We start from the raw sequence: 22,929 nt of genomic DNA, 5'->3' as shown, positions 1-22,929 counted from the left end.
GGGGGAAATTCATTGGGAGAAATGAGGGGCCTAGAAGGGAGAACATAGAAGGCTCTCACTCTTCTACACCCACGACAAGGTACCACCCTCCCCGAGCTAGTGGGTCAGACTAAAAACACAGAAAGTCTCTGATTCCCTCACGCCTAGTCCAGCACCAAGACTGATCCTGTTGTCCTACTGTATAAATCACCATCAGATCCACCAGCAAGGCTCTCTGCTTCCACTCTGTCCCTCCCTCAGGCTCCACAGAGCAGCCAGAATGGGCTTTTCAAAACATAAGCCGAATCATCACTTCCTGGTTAAACCCTCCAACAGCTTCCCATGCCACTCACAAGAAAATCTACCATCTTCACCACAGCTCACAAGGCGGGCCCTGGGCCTGGGCCTCCAGCCTCCTCTCCTTCCCCACCCCACCAGCGCGCTCTCCCACCCCTCCCTACTCAGTCACACTGGCATTGCTGAGCTGCTCAAACCCACCACAGTTCTTGCCCACTGCAGGCAGCAGGCATGCACAAGCCTTTCCTTCTCCCTCTTCCCCTGACCCTGCATGAGTAGTTTCTTCTTATCCTTTAAGTCAAGGGTGGGGAACCTTTTTTCTGCCAAGGACCATTTAGATATTTACAACATCATTCAAGGGCCATACAAAACTATCAATTTAAAAATTATGTTTCTATGAAAAAAAAGCTTCTAGATTCATTGAATTTTTTGAGTCATGCCTGTGGTTGCCCTGGCAGGGGCAGACCAAATGATGCGGCCCACGGGCAAGATGTTCCCCACCCCTGCTTTAAGTAAACATATAAATCACCTCATCTAAGGAGTCCTCCACTATTCCCATCCCAACTCTTCATTTCTTTCAAAACGTTTATTATTTTATTAAAGAGACAGTTTACTCTTCTGTGTCTGTCTGTCTAAATACAAGTCATGAAAAGAGAAACCATGCCTCACTGATGCATTCCTGGTGGCTGGCATATAGTAGGTGTTTAAATAAATATCTGAGGACCATGTGGATGGATGAATGGGTAAATGGATGGATGGATGGATAGATGGATGAATGATGGATATATAAACTTACTAGAGGCCCAATGCACGAAATTCGTGCAAGAGTAGGCCTTGCTTCCCCCAACTGCTGGCATCAGCTTCCCTCTGGCACTTGAGACCCTGGCTTCCCCCGCAGCCCCAGGTTTGTCTGGAAGGTCGTCTGGAAGGACATCCAGTCTAATTAGCATATTATGCTTTTATTATTATAGATTACCACTAATTCAGGCCCCACTCACACCTGAGGACATAACATTGCTGAAAACAAGAGGAGAAGCCGGGGCCAGGGACATCAGACTTGCCCTTTACATAAAGATATATTTTGCCCTGGACAGGTAACTCGGTTGTTAGAGCATCATCCGAATACATCATAGTTGCAGGTTGGATCCCTGTTCAGAGCACATACTAGAATCAACTAATGAATGCATAAATAAGTGGAACAGCAAATCAATGTTTCTCTTTCTATCTATCTATCTATCTATCTATCTATCTATCTATATCTATATCTTTCTCTCCTCTCTCCCTTCCTATCTCTTACTAAAAAAAAATCAATAAAAATTTTTTAAATAAAATAAAAAACAAGGATATATTCCAAGGACAAATAATCCTTATCTGTTTATTGGAGCAGAGAGCTCTTCTAGGTAGTGCCGTAAAACAAATAAAACCTACTTTAAGATGTCAAACTGCTCTCCTTTCCAGAATAACTTATAATTCAGAAATCTCACTAACTGGCACTCACTCTCCCCTACAATAAATCCAAATGCTTGAGATTGGCAACAGAAAGCCACAACTCACACAAATCAGGAATCTTGACAATATTCATATTCTTAGAAATGTGTATGATAAATTAACACTTCTGGGGAGTTCCTAAAAAATAAGCAGAGATGCAGAGAAAGATATAAGGGCAAGAATGGATACTACAGCATTGTTTATATGGTGAAAATTTGGGAACAACCTAAATGTCCAACAATACAGGATTTTTCTTTTTTTATAACAAATTCTTAGTGAGAAATATACCACAGCTATTAAACTCATGCTTTCATAGAGTATTTAGTGTTAAAAGCAAATGCTCACTAAAAAATCAGGATACCAGATGATTTAGAATATAATTCCAGATGTGACTATTACATAAAATAAATTAATTCAAAATGCTGGCTGTGATTGCCGAATCACAGATGTACTAGTAAGATTGCAAATGACTTTTCTCTTCATATCTTTTCCAAACTGTTTATGGTGAACATGGTTGACTTTTACCATTGGAAGGAAAATGTTCTCATTTATCCTATAAATATGTACTAGCACTTACTCTGTGCCACTTGAGAAAAACAAGGCAAGAATGCTTCCTGCCCTCATGAAGCTTGTGAGGGAGATGACATTAAGCAAATCAACCAGCAAAAGGCCACATGACTACAAATTCCACGAAAAAGCAAAAAGGAAAACTACAGGCGGATGTGGAAAAAAAAGAGTAATGATGCAGTGCAACCTTACTCAGAGGAGGTGCCAGGGGAGACCCCTCAGGGAGATACTGGTATGTGAGCTGAGAATTGCAGGATGAGTGAGTTAGGCAAAATATGAAGAAAGGGTTCCAAGCAATGAGAACAGAATGTGAAAAGGTTCTAAGGTAGGAACAAGGTAGGTATAAGGAAAACACTAAAAGAGAGCCAGTGCAGCTACTAGTAAAGAAATTAGCAAGAAGGGTTGGGGAATAAGGACACAGAGGAAGGCAGGAGTCAAACCACACAGAGCCTCCATGGCCAGGGCTAAAGATAAGTGTGTTATTATGGTGGATCACTGACAAGTGTAAGCAAGAGAGTGATCTGATCTCGATTCTGTCATACATTTTAGGAGAGAAGAGATTGAGCCAGAGCTACAAAGCAACAAACCCTCATGGAGGAGGGTAGGCAGGCAGATAACAATGTTTGTTTCATCATGAGAATTCAGGGGATTCATCCCTGAGGTGTCCAAACTGACCACCCACAGGAGCCCATATCCCCGCCCAATGCATTCTGAAAAGGGGTGGAGACAGGAGAAAGGAGGCCTGAAATGGAGGGAACTCCCTGACTCAGGTATGACTGCCACTTTGCATACTCAGAGCTGCTGTCTTATCTGATTCTCATAAACCCCATGTAGGAGAAGCAGGCAAGTGACACACAGAGAAACTGAGGCTCAGAGAAGTAGGCCCATTCATTAGTGCATTCATTCACTTGTTCAACATTTACTGCACTCTGGGGGGACACAGGATGTACGCGCCCCAGCCCTTGAGAATCTCTCGGACAAGAAAAAAAAGAAGACAACTGGCATGTCCTAGGTCAAGGTTCTTGTTTCAGGCACATCTGGACTAGAACCCCAGCTCTGCCACTTTTGCAGAGGAGCAACTTAAGTGCTCTGAGCCACAGTCTCTTCATCGCTAAAAGGAAATGTGGGTGATTACTTGAGGCTGTTTATGCTGCTGACCATGATGATGGGTTGCTGTAAGAGTGAAAAGCGTTTTCTGGGGGCTCATTAGTAGGGGTTTGGTAGTTGTAACCACAACATTAAGACTCAAGTTTCAGTGTGGCTTCCATGGCATGACCTTTCTCTGCATCTCAGGCAAAGCAGTTTCTCCTCCATGTGAAACTCAAGGCGCCTGAATCAATAGGCAAATGCCACTATGGTGCCACCTGCGGCCATATATGGAGCCAACTTGTTGCATTTGCAGAAAATGATGCCAACTAGCAGCAATATAGCCAGTGAATGGCAAACCAGCAGGAGGTGCTCAGAGAGAAAGCAGCAAAAAGGAAGTGCCCATCAGCCACTTCCACCTCTGGAAATGAAAGAAAAGCGCCTCTTGGCCCACACATATTCCACTTTGACTTCCAAAGCAGAATCCACAGACCTAACACTGAATGTGGACATCAGTGGGGAAATTGGGTAAAAAAGGAACAAAGCCTTATCACAGACATCTGCAAACATGTCTTAAAGTAAATTATTGGCCTTTCCAAACCTCTTAAACATTTATGACAAGGTATACACACATGCATAGGTGTAGTAGAATGTATCAAACCCATTTGAAAATATAAACTTCAGAGTGAGGTTAAAATGGCTCTATACTGCCCTAGCTGGTTTGGCTCAGTGGATAGAGTGTCGGCCTGCAGACTGAAGGGTCCCGGGTTCAATTCCAGTCAAGGGAACATGCCTGGGTTGTGGGCTCGATCCCCAGTGGGGGGAGTGCAGGAGGCAGCCAATCAATGATTCTCTTTCATCATTGATGTTTCTATCTCTCTCTCCCTCTCCCTCTCCCTTCCTCTCTGAAATCAATTTTTTTAAAAATGTCTCTTACCTGCCTTCATTCTGATAAAAGCTTTGGAAAGGATCCATTTGGGGAGTAACCAAAAGAAACATAACCAAAATATCAGTGTTTTCTTATTGTAAATGAGGTGTAATAGTTGCCAAAACTTGGGTACACCATATTGATAGAGAAATGGTATAAATTCTGAGAGAAAGGTGGAAAACAATTGAAAATACCTGACCCAATGGTAAGTAATAATAACGATGATGACAGTAAATTATGGAATACTCACATATGCAAAACATATGCTATTTGCCTAACATAATCGTCATGACAGCTCTATGATAGGTACAATATTATCTATACTTTATGGATGAGGAAACTAAGCCAGAGAAAATTATTAGATAATGTCCCAAGGCCGAACACTGAACCAAGATTCACACACATGTCTGTCTGGCCTCAAACCCTGTGCACAGAAACTCTGCCTTCCCCAAAACACTGATTCATCACCTTTTATAAAACACAAGGCTCATTAAAAATCTCACGAGAGCCCTAGCTAGTTTGGCTCAGTGGCTTGCAGACTGAAGGGTCCCAGGTACGATTCCGGTCAAGGGCACATGCCTGGGTTGTGGGCTTGGTCCCCAGTGCGGGGGGCGTGCAAGAGGCAGTCGATCAATGATTCTCTCTCATCATTTATGTTTCCAGCTCTCTCTCCCTCTCCCTTCCTCTCTGAAATCAATAAAAATATATATATATTTTAAAAATCTCATGAGAGATATGTACCCTTAGAAATAAAAATTAACCCAAAGTTTACACAAAACTCCAGAGAATTTGGGAACACAGATTTATTTGCTGCTAGAGGCCCTGTGAACTCCCATACCAACAAAGATCTGAGATTGATTACACCAGAGAAGGAAACCAAGGCAGGAGTGCTGGAAAGACTGCTGAGGGACCTAGAGAGTCACAGACAAGCATATACACAGATAAAGTACAAATGCGTACACACATGTGTGCATTTCACTAAAAAACACAAGGAAAGGTCAAAATTCTGATGCCTCTGTGACCAGGACACCCCCAGATCAGCTGGGCCTATGGTGATACCTTCACCCAGAGGCATTTAAGAACTGGTATCTGCGTTATCACCAGCAACTGTGATCCAGCCAAGCCTAGGCCAGCCTTGAAAGGACCCTCCCTTTCAAGAGTCAGCAGGTCAAATCACTTAGCACTTAGGGCTTGACAACAAGGGAGCCCTAGTGCTCAGCCTGCTAAGCCATCTGCAAAGAAACCGCTCATGTGGGTCCTGGATTAGCAGAAGTCAAGGGCTGCCCCACCTCCTAGGGCTGAGGGAGAGAGAAAGACAAGGAACCAGGAAGCCCCAAGGGGCCTTCAAAGGCTACATCCTGGATGTGCCCCTCCCCACGTCTGGAGTAGGGTTCATTCCTTGGGTCCAGAGAAACCATTAGCAACCATTAGCAAAACCAAAGGCCACACCCACTAATGGGTGTCACAAATTTCCACTAAAGGATCACTCACTTTCTCTCAAATGTCCAAGAAAAATAAGATCCAGGACAGTTGGGTTTTGTCCTCCTTATCATCACGTGTAAAACCCATGGTTCTAGTCTCTGGGAAAAGGTCAACTATTGTTTGTTCTATGCATCTGACATTTCAGCAAATCCCAAAATGGGGCCTTTGGCAACCAGAACTACACTTGAGGTCCACAGTTTGAGAACCGCAGTGGGGTTAGCAAGGGCCAGGCAGCAAACATGCTGAGCCTGCTTGAAGGCAGAAACCCAAACCAATGCCCCACTTCAAGTGAGCAAAGCAGACATTAGCCACACTCTCTGTCAAAATCATCTCCCTCTCCCACACTCTTGCTTTGTAAAGCTGTGATACACCACACAGCAAGATGGTGACAGGATGCACAAAATCACAAAAATCCTAGGGGTAGGAACTGAACTGATGACTGAGAACAACCTCTGAAAGAGAGGAAAGCCTGAGGCCCAAGAATGGGCTCTAGAATTTTAGGAGCCATTAAATAAGGAACAGGTGAGAGGAAGCCTCACATGGAGGTTGAGATTTCTAAAGTAGAAATGAAAGGACAGCACACATCTGAAAACATTTCACTCTCATTCCAGAGGCACTCTGGGAAAGGAACGGGGGCTGAGCGATTTATGTAATAGCCATGCTTACAATCACCTACTTCAGACACTATGTACTTTCCAATCCGCCATCATCCATCACATTATTCCCAAATCTGTGAATGTTTGAATACTTCCTATCACACACACCTGATGTAAAATAATACTTAACAGGGAGACACCCTGTCCAAAGTGACCCCATGGCCTTTCTCACAAGTCCTCACCCTAGAATTGGTCTCTCAATGCTGAGTGCCTACCATGGACAGGGCACAGCACTGGCACCTTTACTAAAGGGCTCTCAATGAGTTGGCACCTATATGTAGCCTTACAGACTGCTCTACTCTGCCATTCAACCAGCACCCACATCAGAGATAACAGGCCTTTGAAGATTTAAAATAGAAACGGGACAGTACTTGGACAGACAAGCCCTCTGAATAAGGTCAAAGCACCATAAACATCTTTCAGAAAGGCACTGACAAATGTCACAACCATTAGGTGCTGATCTTGGAAATCAGCCTGTATCACGCCTCCCCATTAGCAGGTGCTGATCTTGGAAATCAGCCTGTATCATGCCACCCTTATCAGCACACTTGAATGGCATCCCTTCATGTCTGATCACTTTCCCTAGAGACATTGGTCTATAAATGTGGGATGCAGCTTTCCATCTGACAGTCCCAACAACAGCAGGAGGAGAGGCAGCTTCCGAAAAAGATCTCCCATCAACACGGACTCATCAACACTGAGCAAGGTAAGAACTCACTAAATCAAGTTCACAAAAGAACGGGTCAAAATTCGGAGGTGGAAACAAGCTAGGACAGTTCATCAGAGGACGATAAACAAGGGGTTTGCATTTAGAATCTCTTCAGCCCCCCTCCCTACTAAGCCACACAGCACTCTGCCTAGCACAGTAGGTGTCACAACTGCCAGTTATGCAACTGCTTTTAGAAAAGGGGGATTTGTTACTGCGACTCTCCAAGGGCCCCACTAAAGGCGATGTCTAACCATATTGCCATCAACTCAGTCACAGGCACAGAATTTTATTACTTTTTCCTCACAGGACACTTACATGTCACCTGAGACAGTAAAGGCTAATTTCACATAGATGAGGGTAAAATCAGAAAAATAATTAAAATGTGATTTTTTTTCCCATAACACCTAATTTGTTCAATGTGAAGGATTTTCAATGGCTTCTGATTATGTTCTTCCCAACATTTCTGCAATAGCGATTCTGCTGATGATGCTGGTAAATGGCAGGCAACTTGGGCTGGGCAATGCCTACCTACCCATGGCAAGAACAAAGGTCCCCAAGCCTGATTTTTTTAAACTTGTCTGGAGAAAAAATCCCAACAGAGAGAAACTCCAAAGTCTATTTGTTTCACGGAGGGAAAACGCCCTAAGACACAAGCCTCCATTTTACCCAAAATGTTAGAGACAGACAGACCAAGAATCATGGTAAGGGAGGAATCTGACAGCCAGGAAAGGAAGTGATCCCACTGAGTGAACAGCTGAGCTCAGAGACAAGTGGGGCTTTCCTGTCAGGGAGTGAACCCAGCTCTCTGCCTTCAGCTGGAAACAGTAGTAATAATACTACCTGGTGCCTGGACTTGCTGGGAGGATTGTATAAGTTGTTATAGATGTTAGTACAGTAACAAGTACAAACACTGACCAGTACTCAATAAGGATACATGTACAGACACATCCCAACCAACAGAGGTAGAGTTGAGACTTACGCATTTATACAATCACATCAGTTATGGCTGCTCAACCCCAGCCAAGAGGAAGAGGCCATGTGACCTGTGGTCAATAGGATCACCCAATGCCCTGCACACAGAAGAGACCACAGAAGGTGGCTGACCTAGTTAAGTCGATCATTCACTCACACAGGGAGCCCGATTTGTGCTGAGCACTAACACAATGGTATGAACTGGCTCATGCCACCATTGAAACATACCAGTGCTCTCCCAAAAAACAGAAGAACAGGCCTCGAAAGACAGAGTAGCCCTTAGATAGTCTCACTCACAAGGGAATGGCTCTGGCCTCTGCAAACTGAATTAAATTGCTAAAACAGCCCAAATACCAAAAGAGTGAAGAATGCCAAGCCTGGGAATGGTTGATTGGGTGGTTGAATGATCCTGACCATGATAATTACCAGGGGGCTGGACAATGGGCCAATTTGGCACCTGTATGTAGTGGTGCCTGCTTTATACAAGTTTCACCATCTGAATGATGAGGACACAGGCCTTCCTTCTCGGGGTTGTGCAGAGAGTTTAAAGCAGCTCATATCATATCGTTTATACTCCAAAAAGAGATGGGCACTTGGTAAGCTCACACAAACAAAGACACTGCTATACATTACCTGACCAGAAGCAGGGAGAGAGCTTGACCACCACTGGAGAGATAATATTGGTAGCTGAAGCATTCAAAACTCTCCAGTTACCCAGAAGTTGACTCAGACCACTCCAAGGATGTTTGAGTCAAGAGGACTGGCAGGAAGATGTGGGACTGTACAGGTAAGGCCTTTAGTAAAAGGGCATGGCTACTCAAAGGATGCCACCAGCCCATAGATACATTTACGCAAAGGTGATAGAAGTGAGAAAATGCCCTTATCAAGGTATTGACTGTCATGTGATGAAACATTGTTCCTTGAATACACTATGCAGGCTAGAGTACCTGCAATGTGAATGACACGCCCCTACATGAGGTAGTATCTTGTGTGTACATCCAATACAAACCTACTGGCAGCCCTATGGTCCACTGGGAATGTGGTGTCTGACGAAGCCCTCCTTTGCAGATATCAGCCGCCAAGATGCTAACCCTCCTGGCCCTGGCCATCACACTGGCTATCCAGGCACAAGCGCTAGACCTGTTGACCCCACCTTCAGTGCTTGGAGAACTTCCTGTCAAAAGACTCCTTCCACTTCCCGGACAGTTCCGCAGATCTCCACCAACTCCAAATGGTTCTCCCCCTACAACACGTCTAGCTGACACTCCCCCTGTGGTCAAGTACGTCATGTCTAGCAGCAAACTCTATGACTGTAAGTAAAAACTATTTCATCTATACACTTTGATTTTCACATCCCTCACACGTTTCTCATTTCCAAGCCCAAAGATTATTCATTTCTTCTTAACAGTGATTCTTAAAGAGGAAGTGGTAGAATCAACTCAGGAGCTTGTTAACAAAACAGCTGCCTGGGCCCTGATTGGTGGTTCATGTGGTTGAAGTGTTGACCCATACACCAAAAGGTTGCGGGTTCGATTTCTGGTCAGGGCACATACCTAGGTTGCAGGTTCAATCGCCAGTTGGGGCAAGTACAGGAGGCAACCTATCAATCTTTCTCTTTTACTTCAGTGTTTCCCTCTCACTTCCTCTCTCCCTTCTTTGCTCTGTAAAAAATCATGGTTTGTTTTTTTGTGTGTGGGTGTTGTTGTTTTTTTTTAAAAAAAGCATATCCTCAAGTGAGATCCCCCGTTGGGCTCGGGCTGCCTGTCGCTGTGTCCAATAACAGGATTATAAAGGGGAAGGGGCTAGGATGAGGAACGCAGCTACGTGCACGCCTGGGGGTCCACAGACATCAGCTATTGTAATTAGTCATCAGGCAATGAGATGATGTTTTGACTCCTGGTGGGTCGGTCTGACCATGCTTATTTGTCTGCTTGCTGGATTCACAGCTGAGTCACCTCCTTAATCGTTTCACACAGGCCTTGAAAAGGAAATTTTAAGAATAACTTAACCCCGTCCTGACTGGTTTTGCTCAGTGGTTAGAGCGTTGGCCTGCGGACTGAAAGGTCCCAGGTTCAATTCCGGTCAAGGGCATGTACCTTGGTTGCGGGCACATCCCCAGTAGGAGGTGTGCAGGAGGCAGCTGATCGATGTTTCTCTCTCATCGATGTTTCTAACTCTCTATCCCTCTCTCTTCCTCTCTGTAAAAAAATCAATAAAATATATTTAAAAAAAAAAAAAAAGAATAACTAACCCCTATTCATATATAAGAAAATTAACCCCCTATTCACATAAGTATATGTGTTCTAAGATTTAAAATAATATAATTAGCCCTACCTGGTTTGGCTCAGCGAATAGAGCTTCAGCCTATGGACTGAAGGGTCCCAGGTTCAATTCCAGTCAAGGGCACATGCCTGGGTTGTAGGCTTGATCCCCAGTAGGGGGCATGCAAGAGGCAGCCGATTAATGATTCTCTCTCATCATTGATGTTTCTCTCTCTCTCCCTCTCCCTTCCTCTCTGAAATCAATAAAAATATTTAAAAAATAATCCTATCTAATAAAGATGGAATATGCTAATTAACCATCACTCCATCACAAAGATGGCTGCACCCACAGCTGAGGCCAAGTTCCCATAAGGAGCCTTAACAAGCAATCAGCAGGGACCTGAGGCTACATCCTCCCCCGCCCCCGTGGGGCTTGACAGGGGACCTCAGGCAGGAAGGGCTTGACAGGGGATCTCAGGCCTTGCCCCCCACCCGGCAGGGCTTGACAGGGGACCTCAAGGTGTGCTTCCCATCCTGGTGCTGGGCTAGGGGACTTCAGGCTGCTCCCCCCGCCCCAGTGCCAGGCCAGGGGACTTCAGGCCGCACCCCCCACCTGGCAGGGCTTGACAGGGGACTTAAGGCCACGCTCCCCACCCCAGCACCAGGCTGGGGGACCTCAGGCCGCATCCCCCACCCATGCACCAAGCCAGGGGACCTGAGGCTGTGCCCCCCTGCCTAGCAGGGCTTGACAGGGGACCTCAAGGTGCACCCCCAGTGCTGGGTTGGGAGAACTCAGGCCATGCCCCCTGCCCAGGGGGGACCTGAGGCTGCACCCCCCTGCCCATGGGGCTTGATAGGGAACCTGAGGCTGTTCCCCTCTCCTAGTGCCGGGCTGGGGGACCTGAGGCTGCGCGCGCCCCCCCCCCCCCCCCGCCGCCTGGCAGGGCTTGATGGGGGACCTCAGTCCATGTCCCACACCTGGTGGGGCTTGACGGGGGACCTCAAGGCACGCCCCACCACCCCGGTCTGGGCTGGGGGCCCTCAGGCCACGCCCCCCGTCCTGGCGCCAGGCCAGGGGACCTGAGGCTACGTTCCCTGCCCAGCGGGGCTTGACAAGGGTGGGACTAGCCAGGTCTGGATCTATCCCAATGGGTGGGGGGCAGCCGGGTCTGGGTCTTATGCGATTTTGAGGCTCATGTGGGTGGGCGGGGACTTGACTCTGGGTCCCATGGTGTGCCCCAGACTCTAACAGGAGAAAGGTTTTCATATACATTTTACTAATTTTCTTTCATCTCTGACACTTCTATTATAGAGAAAGGGCAAATAGCAATATTAAATTATTTCCTCTAATTAATCCCCTTTTAATGTGCACGAATTTCGTGCACCGGGCCACTAGTAAATAAATAGAAATAATATAATTATTTTTCAGATTAATTCGGGTGCTCTAGCTATCTATCTATATAAAAGCCTAAGCGACCATCGCAACCGAACGGACGACCAAACAGGCTGCGTAGGGCGACTAGGCCGGCAGGGGTGTTAGTGAGGGGCAACCAAACAACCAAGCAGCAGGCTGCATGGGGCGACCAGGCCGACAGGGGGGTTAGTGAGGGGTGACCAAACAACCGAGCAGCAGGCTGTGTGGGGCAACCAGGCCAGCAGAGGGGGGCAGTGAGGGGTGACCAGGCCGGTGGGGGGTGGGCAGTTGGGGGCGACCAGGCCGGTGGGGGGTGGGCAGTTGGGGGCGACCAGGCCGGTGGGGGGGGCAGTTGGGGGCAACTAGGCCAGTAAGGTGGGGCAATTGGGAGTGGCCCGGCAAGCAGCGGGGGCAGTTGGGGCAATCAGGCAGGCAGGCAGGTGAGCAGTTAGGAGCCAGTAGTCCCGGATTGTGAAAGGGATGTCCGACTGCTGATCCTGGGGATCAGGCCTAAACCGGCAGTCGGACATCCCCCGAGAGGTTCAGGATTGAAGAGGGAGAAGGCTGGGCTGAGGGGACCCCCCCCCCCATGCACAAATTTCGTGCACTGGGCCTCTAGTTCAATTATAAGTCCCCCCACCAAGATTGAAAAAAAAAAAAAAAAAAGCCACCTGGGCCCACGCCCAGACATTTTGCTATAGCAATAGCACAGCAGTATGGGTTTTTTCTTGTTTTTAATTTTTTAAAAATATTTTTTTATTGATTTCAGAGAGGAAGGGAGAGGGAGAAAGAGATAAAAACATCAATTATGAGAGAGAATCACTGATCTGCTGCCTCCTGCACACCCCACACTGGGGATCGAGCCCGCAACCCAGGCATGTGCCCTGACTGGGAATCGAACCATGATCTCCTGGTCCATAGGTCCATGCTGAACTACTGAGCCACACCAGGCTGGCTTTTTAAATTTTTTATTTATTGATTTGAGAGAGAGAGAGAGAGAGATTTGTTGTTCCACTTATTTATATATTCATCCGTTGATTCTTGTATGTGCCCTGACCCTGAATTGACCCGCAATCTGAGGGATCAGGGCAATGTTCTAACCAACTGACCTACCCAGTCAGGGCAGTACTTGTTTTCTAATAAGATCAAGATGATGCTGAGGCTCTTGTTTGCAGTCCACACATTGGTTAGGATATGTCAAAGCAAGCTTGGAGAAGGGAGCTCCTGGATCCAGCAACTTCTCCATTTGCCTGCCTTTTATATGACTCTTAACGCCTGAACACTGCCAGGAAATCTCACAGCTTCTCAATGCTGGGCCCAGAGCTCAGCCCAGACACCCATGGGTGCTTAAAGCATCAACCTGCTTGACAGGAGCCAGAAAAAAAGAAATCCAGGCCCACGTCCAAATCCCTTGACCAGATTCGTGCTCTGCAAGCTCCCTTCTCAGATGTGGACTTCTGTCCCCCAGCAATTTCCCAGGGTCTGAGGACAAAGGAAGTCAGAAATTGCAAAACTTGGCAAAGAACTTAGTCCATTTGGGGAATAAGAAGGGAATAGGATTCATCAACAAACAAAGGCCGCAGGAAAGTCCTCATGGATACCCTTAACGGCCCTACAGTCATGGCCTAGGTCAACCTTCCAGCATGGCAGCAACTGCCTACTGACCACAGCTCACCCATCACTGCTTTCCTCTAAGAACACGTGCCCCACTCTTCTGACCATCCTGCCTTATTATGCAATACTTCACATATACAGAAAAGTTCAGACAGTGGTACAAAGGACAGCTATGTACCCATCAAGCAGTATTTGGTGGTGGTGGTGGTGGTGATGAATTGCATTGTCAAGCATATAAAAACCGAAAAGATACACGAAGCAAATTCCTTTGTAATCAAAATCTAGATTCAGAATAAAACCAGGCATTGGGCTGAAGGCCCCATGATACTTACTGGGCTGCATATTTTTCCGGCCTCCCCTCTTTCCCAACCAGAGGAAGCTTCTAGCCTGAATGTTTTTCCCTTGTCATTTCTTTTCTTTCTTTTTTTTTTTTTTTTTAATATATTTTATTGATATTTTACAGAGAGGAAGGGAGAGGGATAGAGAGTCAGAAACATCGATGAGAGAGAAACATCGATCAGCTGCCTCCTGCACACCCCCAACTGGGGATGTGACCGCAACCAAGGCACATGCCCCTGACCGGAATCAAACCCGGGACCCTTGAGTCCGCAGGCCGACACTCTATCCCACTGAGCCAAACCGGTTTCGGCTCTTGTCATTTCTTTATTGTTATGTCAAGTGGCTTCTCATTCTAAATCTAAAATTTTCACTACATGTCATAAAGTTTCTCAAAAGGTGGCCTGCTTGCACTGTCTCTCATATGTATGTTTGTGACATGATTAATCTATGAGGAACTTTTATCCATTTTCCCTGAGACTTTCTTCCTGATAAATAATCCAGGATATATACATCAACTGTGTTTTTGTCCAATTGTGTTCAACTCTAAACAATGCTGACCAAAACACTCTTGTGCGGGTCTTGAGGTTCATACACGCAAAAGATGGAGGTGCATCCACATCACCCCACACAGGCAAAGGCCCTCCAGACTGCAGAGCCCTGGGCATGGGAAGCAGCAGAAGGCCCCAAAAGCCATGGCCTAGAAGCTTCACAGGGGCAGGTCCTAACAGATTTCTTCCTCCTGCAACTCTACGGGAACAAGAATCTTGTCCCTCAGTCCAATTCACCTTTGTGCTAGGCAGCCAAGGTTGACTGCCATCGAGGTGAGACAGCTCTTCTGAGTTCCTTTCTCCAGCCATCAAGAGTAGCATAATAGGATAGGACCCTGTGACTTCACAGCTCTGCTACTTGGCTCTTGACCCTCCTTCCCTTCCACTCCATCTTCTAGGATTTGAGTTCTCCCTGACTTGCTTCTTTCCAGTGTAGAGGCAAACCCATGGTTAGCACCTCCTCAACCCTGATGACAATGCTGCAGGTGCTGGCTATCCAGGTGGGAAGGTTCCTCTGACTGAACCAGTTGTGCAGCTAACAGTAGGAAAATATCTCTTCGCCATTTTCAGATCTGAACACCACCCTGCCACCACAGATTGAGAAGATGCTGATGTGTGCAGATGTGGATCTGGCCGGTGTGCTTGGAACAGTGTTAGACACAGTGTCCAACCTGGACGTCCTATCTCTGTTAGACCTCTCTTCCTCCCTCAATATCCTTGGCGACGGTGGCCTTAGTGGTGTCCTGGGCAAGGGAAGCAACAGCAAGTCCTCAAAGTCACCATTGTCTTCGCTCTCAAAAGCCACTGATGCTGTCAGCAACCCGATACCCTTGGCCCAAGGACCCCTGGGTGGCCTACTACCCAACACTGTGGAGAGGGATCCTGCAAAAAAAGCTGACCAGGACTCTTCTCTTCTCTCAAATCTCCCCCTGCCCCTGGGTGGTGTGCTCAACAAAGTCGGCGAGCTCAAAGAATCCACCGAGGGCGTACTAAAGAGTGCGGTGCCAAGTGGCATCAATGATGCACTCTCGGGCGTGCTGGGAAATATTAACGTGAAAGATCTCTTGATAGGGTAAGTGCTTCCTTGACCCTAAGGTATGGCACAAGAGAAAAGTGATGTTTGGGGATACTGAAGTTCAACCTCCTACAAACCCATGGAGAGGGACAGCCATGTTTTCACAAAGCAATATTCCAGCTCTGTGTCCTTCGGGGGGAAATATGAACAAGATTTCTTGAGCTTAAGGAACTGGGCGGCTAACTGGACTGGGCCATCCAGGGGATGGGTGGGTGGGTTGGTAGGTTGTTAGTTGGCTGCTTCAAAGGCATTTCTCCTGCTGCTCAGGCTGATTCCTTGAGTCAGGACTGACCCTGGATGCTGTCATTTTGCAGATTAGAGGTTCAAAAAGCAACTGTGGAGGACATGACACTGACCATGACGGGTGATGAGATCCTCGTTCAAGCTGTGACTACCGCCTTCATAGGTGGAAAAGGGTGAGCCTGTCTCCAAATCAGTCACCTGGGTTGCCCTGGAGAACACCCTTAATGCCCAGTGTCCAAAGGGCCAGGCAGGGACAACACAGAGTAAGGCAGGATGTCTGAGGATGGGGAAAATTAGGCAGCAAATTAGGCCCTCTCCTCCAGCCCAGAGGACCAAGGTGGGATAATGACCCCATGAAACCCCATCTTCAAAGAGTGTAAACAAAGCCAGAAATCCAGATTCCTTGGGAAACATGCACATTTATACAGATGGCCAATGTAGAGAGAAATCACAGAGTGCACCTCCTACTGACCGCACTGGGTTCATGGGAAGAGTAGCTTCCAAACCATCTGCACGCTCCAAAGAGAAGCAGCCCATTCTCACAAACACTGCCCTAGGCATTTGGGGGAGACAGAGATGTTTCATTGCTCTCCAGAAGCTAACAATGCAAACATGCATGCATGCACAAGTCCATTCATCCACCTAACATGCACTACTCTGTACCAGACCTCATGCTGGGCACAGAAGGAGGAACTAAAAGTGGGCCCTGTCCTCGGTGGGAGGCCACATGTGGGAGAGGAACACGTTCACAGGACAGGCCCAGGGCACACAGAAAGGCATGACAAGGGCAGGAACCCCCTTGGGAGAAGAGGACTCTTGGACTAACCAACAGCAGATACTTCTCACTGACCGTGCTCCATCCAGGCACTTAACTGAGGCACTCTCAACTTCCAAAGCCTCTTGACAACCTCAAGAAAGCAGTCCTGTCTCAAGATTGGGAAACCAGTTGAGACCCACAAACTGGTTATAAACCTTGCTCAATGTCACACAGCTGAAATGTGGCAGTGACAACACTTGAATCCAGGCATTCTGCCTCCACAGCCCATGTCTGTGACCAACACAATTAGCAGTGGTAGGAAGAGCCATTCATCTTCTTCAGAGCATGTGATATTAATAAGACCAGGTGTGGTAAATGGTGGGTTTTTCTTACGCTGTCACTCACACAATGGACAGCTGGGGTGCTGGGCACAAAAGTGAACCTGTAATGAGCATCCAGTTACAAGTAGCCTGGTGTCTCCAGAAAAAAAAGACTTCCTGAAGTTTGGTCAAGAGAGGGATTCTCCAATGATTATGGAATGCCAGCCTCTGAGTTCTTTGTACAGGGGATGTTCAACCATGGGTCATGTTCATTAGAAAGCACCAAACTTTCCCTGCTCCAATAACCTGGACAAACTCATGAGGCTGACTCCCAAAATGCCTATCACTTTAGCTGAGCAACCTCTTGCAGCCAGGTCTGGTTTCACCTGTATCTTTTTTTTTTTTTTTCTTTATTGTTGAAAGTATTACATGGTCCTCCTTTTCCCCCATTAACTCTTTCAGCCTACTCCCATCCTCCTCCCCACCCCAGCCTCAGGCCCTCACTACCCTCCCTCCCATGTCTGTGTCCACGGGTTATGCATATGTGCATGTAAGTTCATTGGTTGATCTCTTCCCACCCACCCTCACCTGCATCTTGTTCTCCACAGCCTGGTAGGACCTGTAATCAGCATACTGGGATTTCAAATGAATGGGGATGTGACTCTGAAAATTGGTGTTTCCACAAATGACACCCAATGTGTCAGCCTCCAAGTCCAGGACAAAGACATCAAGGCTACGAAAGTGTACCTTCAGTTGGTGAAGACGTACGTGAGACCATTTTTCTCATTTTCTGGATCAACAAGCCTATATGTCAGAATGTCCCCCTGGTACACAGGAGGTTACCCTCATAGATTAGCTCAGCTAACCCAATGCTCTCAATGATCATAAAAGAGGCCCAGAGAAGGGTCTCTGCTTAAGAACAGACCACTATGTTGAGAACAGCCATCCCTCACTTGGCCTACATTCTACCTACTAAGCACACATTTTATTTTGTTCCAGTTTTGTTGCATAGCAATGCATTTACCTGGATCAAAATTCAAAAGATACAAAAAGCTATACAGTGAAGTCTCTGCCTACCCATATACACCAGCTGGCTAATGGTACTCCCTGGAAACAACCAATGAATCCAGTCCCTTTTGTTGGCTTTCAGAGATATTTGCATTGGCAACAAATATGCATGAACATACACACACACTGAAATGGGCATATATTATAGACACCTGTCTGCACTCCAGTTGTTTCACATAAAAAATTTTTTTCATGGAATCAGTTGCATCAGTAAATAGCTTCTTCTTATGTTAAATCTGCTCTATAATTTATTTAACAGTTCCTTATGAAATAATGGATTTTCTTCCAATTATTAACTTTCTGCCCAACTCAAATTACTAAGGTACCACACGTATCTGCTCATTAAAGTGCAGAGTATCTGAAGGATAAATTCCTCCATGTGAAACAATGGGTCAGATGTCCGACTTTGATGATTTTCCCAGGTATCCTCACTTCTTCCTTCATGACTATAACTGAAGGTGAAAGGGCTCAGGTGGTTGCAAGTTGTAAGCAGCAGGACATCACTGCAGCTGTATCATCAATAGATGAGTTATCTCCAATGTGGACAAAATCCAGAAATGCAAAATCACACAGCTCTCCACATGTATCTTCTCAGGGTCACAGATACTTTGCCTCTCCCTGTCCCTCTGCCCTTGGATGATGTCATTCCTCAACTGCTGACAGTTGCCATGAAAGAGAAAGTAAGTCATAGGAAAGGGGCGGGCACCACCACAAAGGTCTATGTCATTTGTGGGAAGACAGGAAGAAGCCCTTTCCTCAGATATGGCCTGATGCTGGGAGAGACGTGGGAAGGACACATCTGCCTTTAGGATTCCAGAGGCTAGGGGATGCAACATTCCCTCTGACCCCAGCTGTGGGATAGGACAATGCCTCAAGCTGGCGGGGATAGGGAGAGAGGATGGGTGGCCAGGAAAAAGAAGGCCAGGAAATAGAAGAGGGAGAAGGGAAGTAGAAGAGGGAAGAAGGAGAAGAGGAGCTGGGGTGTGGAGATGGGTGGGACTGCTGCATGTCCTCTGCAAAGCTAACTGGTGGTTAATTCACAGACGAAAGAATCAACATCATGTGACATTGATCTCAGTGACTTCAACGAATGCAAAAACTGTGAGTACAAACCAGCCGTGGGCAAACTACGGCCCGCGGTCCGGATCCGGCTGTTCTATCCGGTTCTCTTGCTCTCCCCTCCGCTCCTTTACTTTGAATTTATATTAGTTCACACAAACACTCCATCCATGCTTTTGTTCCGGCCCTCCGGTCCAGTTTAAGAACCCATTGTGGCCCTCGAGTCAAAAAGTTTGCCCACCCCTGGTACAAACACCTGACTTCCCTGGGGCTGCCCAGGTCAATGCATGCAGATGGCCAAGCCCCATAGGAATCCCGTTGGGTGACAGATAAGAGATGGGGCTGTGAGCTGCAACACCGGGTACCTCTAAGCACCCAACCAACTCCTCAGCACGCTCAGGGCACACAATGTGGCAACTTACCTGCTTCTCCAAATTACTGAGACTCGTTATCAGGCCATAAAGGACAAAAAGCCCCTTAGAGGCTCGGTGGTAGCTCCCCAGGCAAAGTGCACATGTGCAAGGAGCCTGAGCAAGGAACAGTCGCAGGCCCTCACACCAGGGAGACTTAGAGGCAGAAATTCCTTGCAATGCCCCAACCATACCCAGAAAACTGGAATAATAGGAATTGGTGGGACAGCAGCCAACAAGACAGTCAAATCAGGAAAATGGTGACATTTTACAATTCCCAGAGTAGAAGAAACACAGTCTGTGCAAGAAACCTTCTCTTCCCTGTGGACTTTTTCATTCATTAAAAACGGTTAATAGAACGAGATGTTTATTTAAATTTGTCACCAGGAAAACAATAAATGATGAGGGTAGAACTGGGAAAGATATATGAATGAGTAAAAAAATTTAAAAGCTCTATCACCCTTAGGTGTTCCATTCTTAATAAACATGCTTCATGAGTGTAATATCTGACCAAAAAAAAAATAACAACTTCTTTTATGTTGGCTCAAACCTCAGAAGTTGTACATTCCCACATTTATTTAACCCCCAAAGTCCCATATCTGTGGCCAAATCTATTACTAGCGTGGAGAGGGTGGTGAAATCAGCATTTGCCTCAGTGCTGGTGTCCTACCTCCTGCTCCTACACCCCATTCCTCTGGGTGGCCTGGGACACATCACTTAGCCTCCCAAAGTCAGCCGTGAGTCAAGGGATAGGATCAGATGAATGCCACTGTATTTCAGCTACAAGTGGCAGAAAGCACAACACAAACTGGTGTAACAACAATAAAATCGTCAGTCCTGAACATTCAGAGATGGTACTAGTGTCAGCAGTGGCTCGATTCCGGGTCCAAACGATGACACCAAAATCCGTGTCTTGGCTCCACCACTTCTGGGTGGGCTCTATTTTGGCTCCATGTGGAGGTCCCCCACCTACCAGGACCTTCACCATCCAATTCTTTCTGGAATAGCTCAAATGACAATCACCGAGAAATAACCTCTGGGGCTCCCACTGGCCTGACTTGCTCCCTATCTCCATCCTTAGGGCAAGTGCTGTGGTCAGGGAGATGGAGGGCACAGCTGGCACCGCCTGTGCCTGCAGCCAGCATGTATATTAAGAGTTATAATTAGTTATTTTATCTCCCCACAGAGAGACCTTCAGGCAGCAAACTAAACCCAGCACGTGGGATACCAAAGCATTTCCGAGAATGAAAGCACTTTGAAACTTCTCTGATGGAGTCAAGGACATCCTTGTGATTAAGGAGCCAAGTTGAATAGTGTTCTGAACATGTCAACTATTCTTTGGTACCAGTGTCACCTTGAATTAACACGTGCAAGAAAATCAAGAACAGGGTTTGGGGTATTTTGTAATCATCTCTTTAATAATTATCCTGTTTTCATGCAGAAAATGACTCACTTGTCTTCAATTCCTACAAATGGGAGTTTTGTAGTGTGTTCATGATAAGTAAAAGCACTATACATACTAAGGACATGAAATCAATAATGTGAATGATGAGGCAGCAATAGCCAGGATTAATTTATCTAGGGCACTAGGAGACAATCGTGACCATGATGAAGACTTTTCTTCCCATACCTCTGTCTTTCCCTGTCCAACTCCAAGTGCTTTCTTTTGCCTATTGGCCCAACATGAAAATCACACAGGGGCTAGGATCCAATATCCCCATCATCATTTGTTACACAGGGAAAGGCACAGATCCGATGCTAAAAGATATATGAAACAGAGCAAGTAAGAAGAGCCTGGTGCTACCATGAGCAAGGTTCCAGCTCAGCAACTACAGGCCATGCCAAGTGGCTGTTAGAGGAAGCCAAGCCAAACAGGAAACCTGTAAATAAAGAGAACTCGAGAAAAGTTTACAAGAAGGGGCTGAGAAACACAACTTTGATCTCTATACCAGGCAGAGACCCTCCGTCCTATGTCCAGTGTCTGCATAACATATCTGCTCTGGAAACAAAAGAGCTCAGACTGTGGACACCAAGACTACAGGTGCCAAGCAGGACCAGCAACTGGGCTTTCCTCACAGTAAGGGGCAGCACCCCGCAAAATAAAGTCCAAATCATACTATTACATTCAGCTCTGTCCAAACCTTAGGACTGGATTTCTCCCCAGGCCAGTACCTCACACAGTCAATCCCATCTTGGTAAATGGTAGTACAATCCACCCAGCTTTCCTAGCTGGCCACTTGAGAATTATTCCCCATTCCTCCCTCTCCCAGGAACAGATCCTGTCCTGTTGATTCTGCCTCAAGAACACCTTTTCCCATTTTTCTGTTTCTTTCCATCACCATCCTAGTCCAAATCACCAACATCATTTAGTAGGGCTACTGACCTCCCTGCCCTTGTCACCTATAATCCATCCTCCACCTGGCAGCCAGAGTGCTCTTTATAAAAATACACATTCCCTACTTGAAAACCTTCCAATCAGTGCTCATGAGTCTATGAAAAAATCAGAACCCTCATGCATTGCTGGTGGGAATGTAAAAATGGTTCAAGCTCTGTGGAAAACAGAATAGGCAGAACATAGAGGAATTTTAGGGCAATGAAACTATTCTGTATAATACTTTAATGGAGGATACAAGTCATTATACATTTGTCAAAACCCAGAGTGAACCCTAGAATAAACTATGGACTTTGGGTGATAATGGTGAGTCAAGGTAGATTCATCAAATGTACACTCTGATGTGGGACATGTGTGGGGGCAGGAGGTATATGGGGATTCTCTGTGCTTTCCAGTCAATTTTGCTGTAAACTGAAAACTGCTCTAAAATAATGAAGTCCTTTTTTAAAAAGACAAAGAAAAAGAAGATCTCAAATAAATAAACTACCTTCCACCTTAAGGACTAGAGAAAGAAGAACCAATTAAACCCAAAGCAAGCAGAAGAAATTAAATATAAAGATTAGAGCAGAGACTAATGAAATAGAGAATAGAAAATCAAAAGATTTGATGAAAACAAAAGTTGGTTCCTTGAAACAATCACAAAATTCACAAAATTTTAGCTAGACTGACAAAGAAGAAGAGAGAAAACTGAATTTACTAAATCAGAAGTTAAAGAGGGAATATTACTACCAATCTTAGAGAAATAAAGGGATTACAAAAGAATCTATGACCAATTGTATGCTAACAAATTAGATAACCTGCTTGAAATGAACAAAGTCCTCGAAGCAAACAAACTACCAAATCTGACTCAAGAAGAAATGGGAAATATAAGTAGATCTAGAACTAGTAAGGAGATTGAACTAATAATCAATACATTCTATTAACATGGAGCATTACATTGATTGACATTATGCAGCCATTAAAAAAGAAGGAATGAGCCCAGCCGGCGTGACTCAATGGTTAAACATCGACCTATGAACCAGGAGGTCATGGTTTGATTCCCAGTCAGGGCAAATGCCCAGGTTGTGGGCTCGATCCCCAGTGTGGGGCATGCAGGAAGCAGCCAATCAATGATTCTTTCTCATCATTGATGTTTCTGTCTCTCTTCCTCTCCTTCCCTCTCTGAAATCGATAAAAATATATATTTTTTTTAAAAAAGGAATGAAGTACTGACACATTATGCAACATGGATGAACCTTGAAAACATGCTTAGTGAAAGAAGCCAA

At 46.0% G+C, this 22,929-nt stretch overlaps 1 protein-coding gene across 1 annotated transcript; it reads left to right on the top strand.

Moving 5' to 3' along the window:
* Positions 1-6,904: 6,904 nt before the first annotated feature.
* LOC308256512 (vomeromodulin-like) lies at positions 6,905-22,419 on the top strand. Its single transcript, XM_080684856.1, has 8 exons — positions 6,905-7,189; positions 9,233-9,476; positions 14,911-15,412; positions 15,730-15,831; positions 17,344-17,499; positions 18,399-18,483; positions 18,847-18,904; positions 20,459-22,419. Coding segments are annotated over exons 2-8 (1,134 nt in total). The 5' UTR covers positions 6,905-7,189; positions 9,233-9,247; the 3' UTR covers positions 20,461-22,419.
* The last annotated feature ends 510 nt before the right edge of the window (positions 22,420-22,929 follow it).

This window comes from Plecotus auritus, assembly GCF_963455305.1.
Source record: "Plecotus auritus genome assembly, chromosome: 8".
Taxonomy (NCBI): Eukaryota; Metazoa; Chordata; class Mammalia; order Chiroptera; family Vespertilionidae; genus Plecotus; species Plecotus auritus.
Note: the sequence above shows the minus strand (reverse complement) of the source record. Positions and strands in the feature narration are given on the sequence as shown.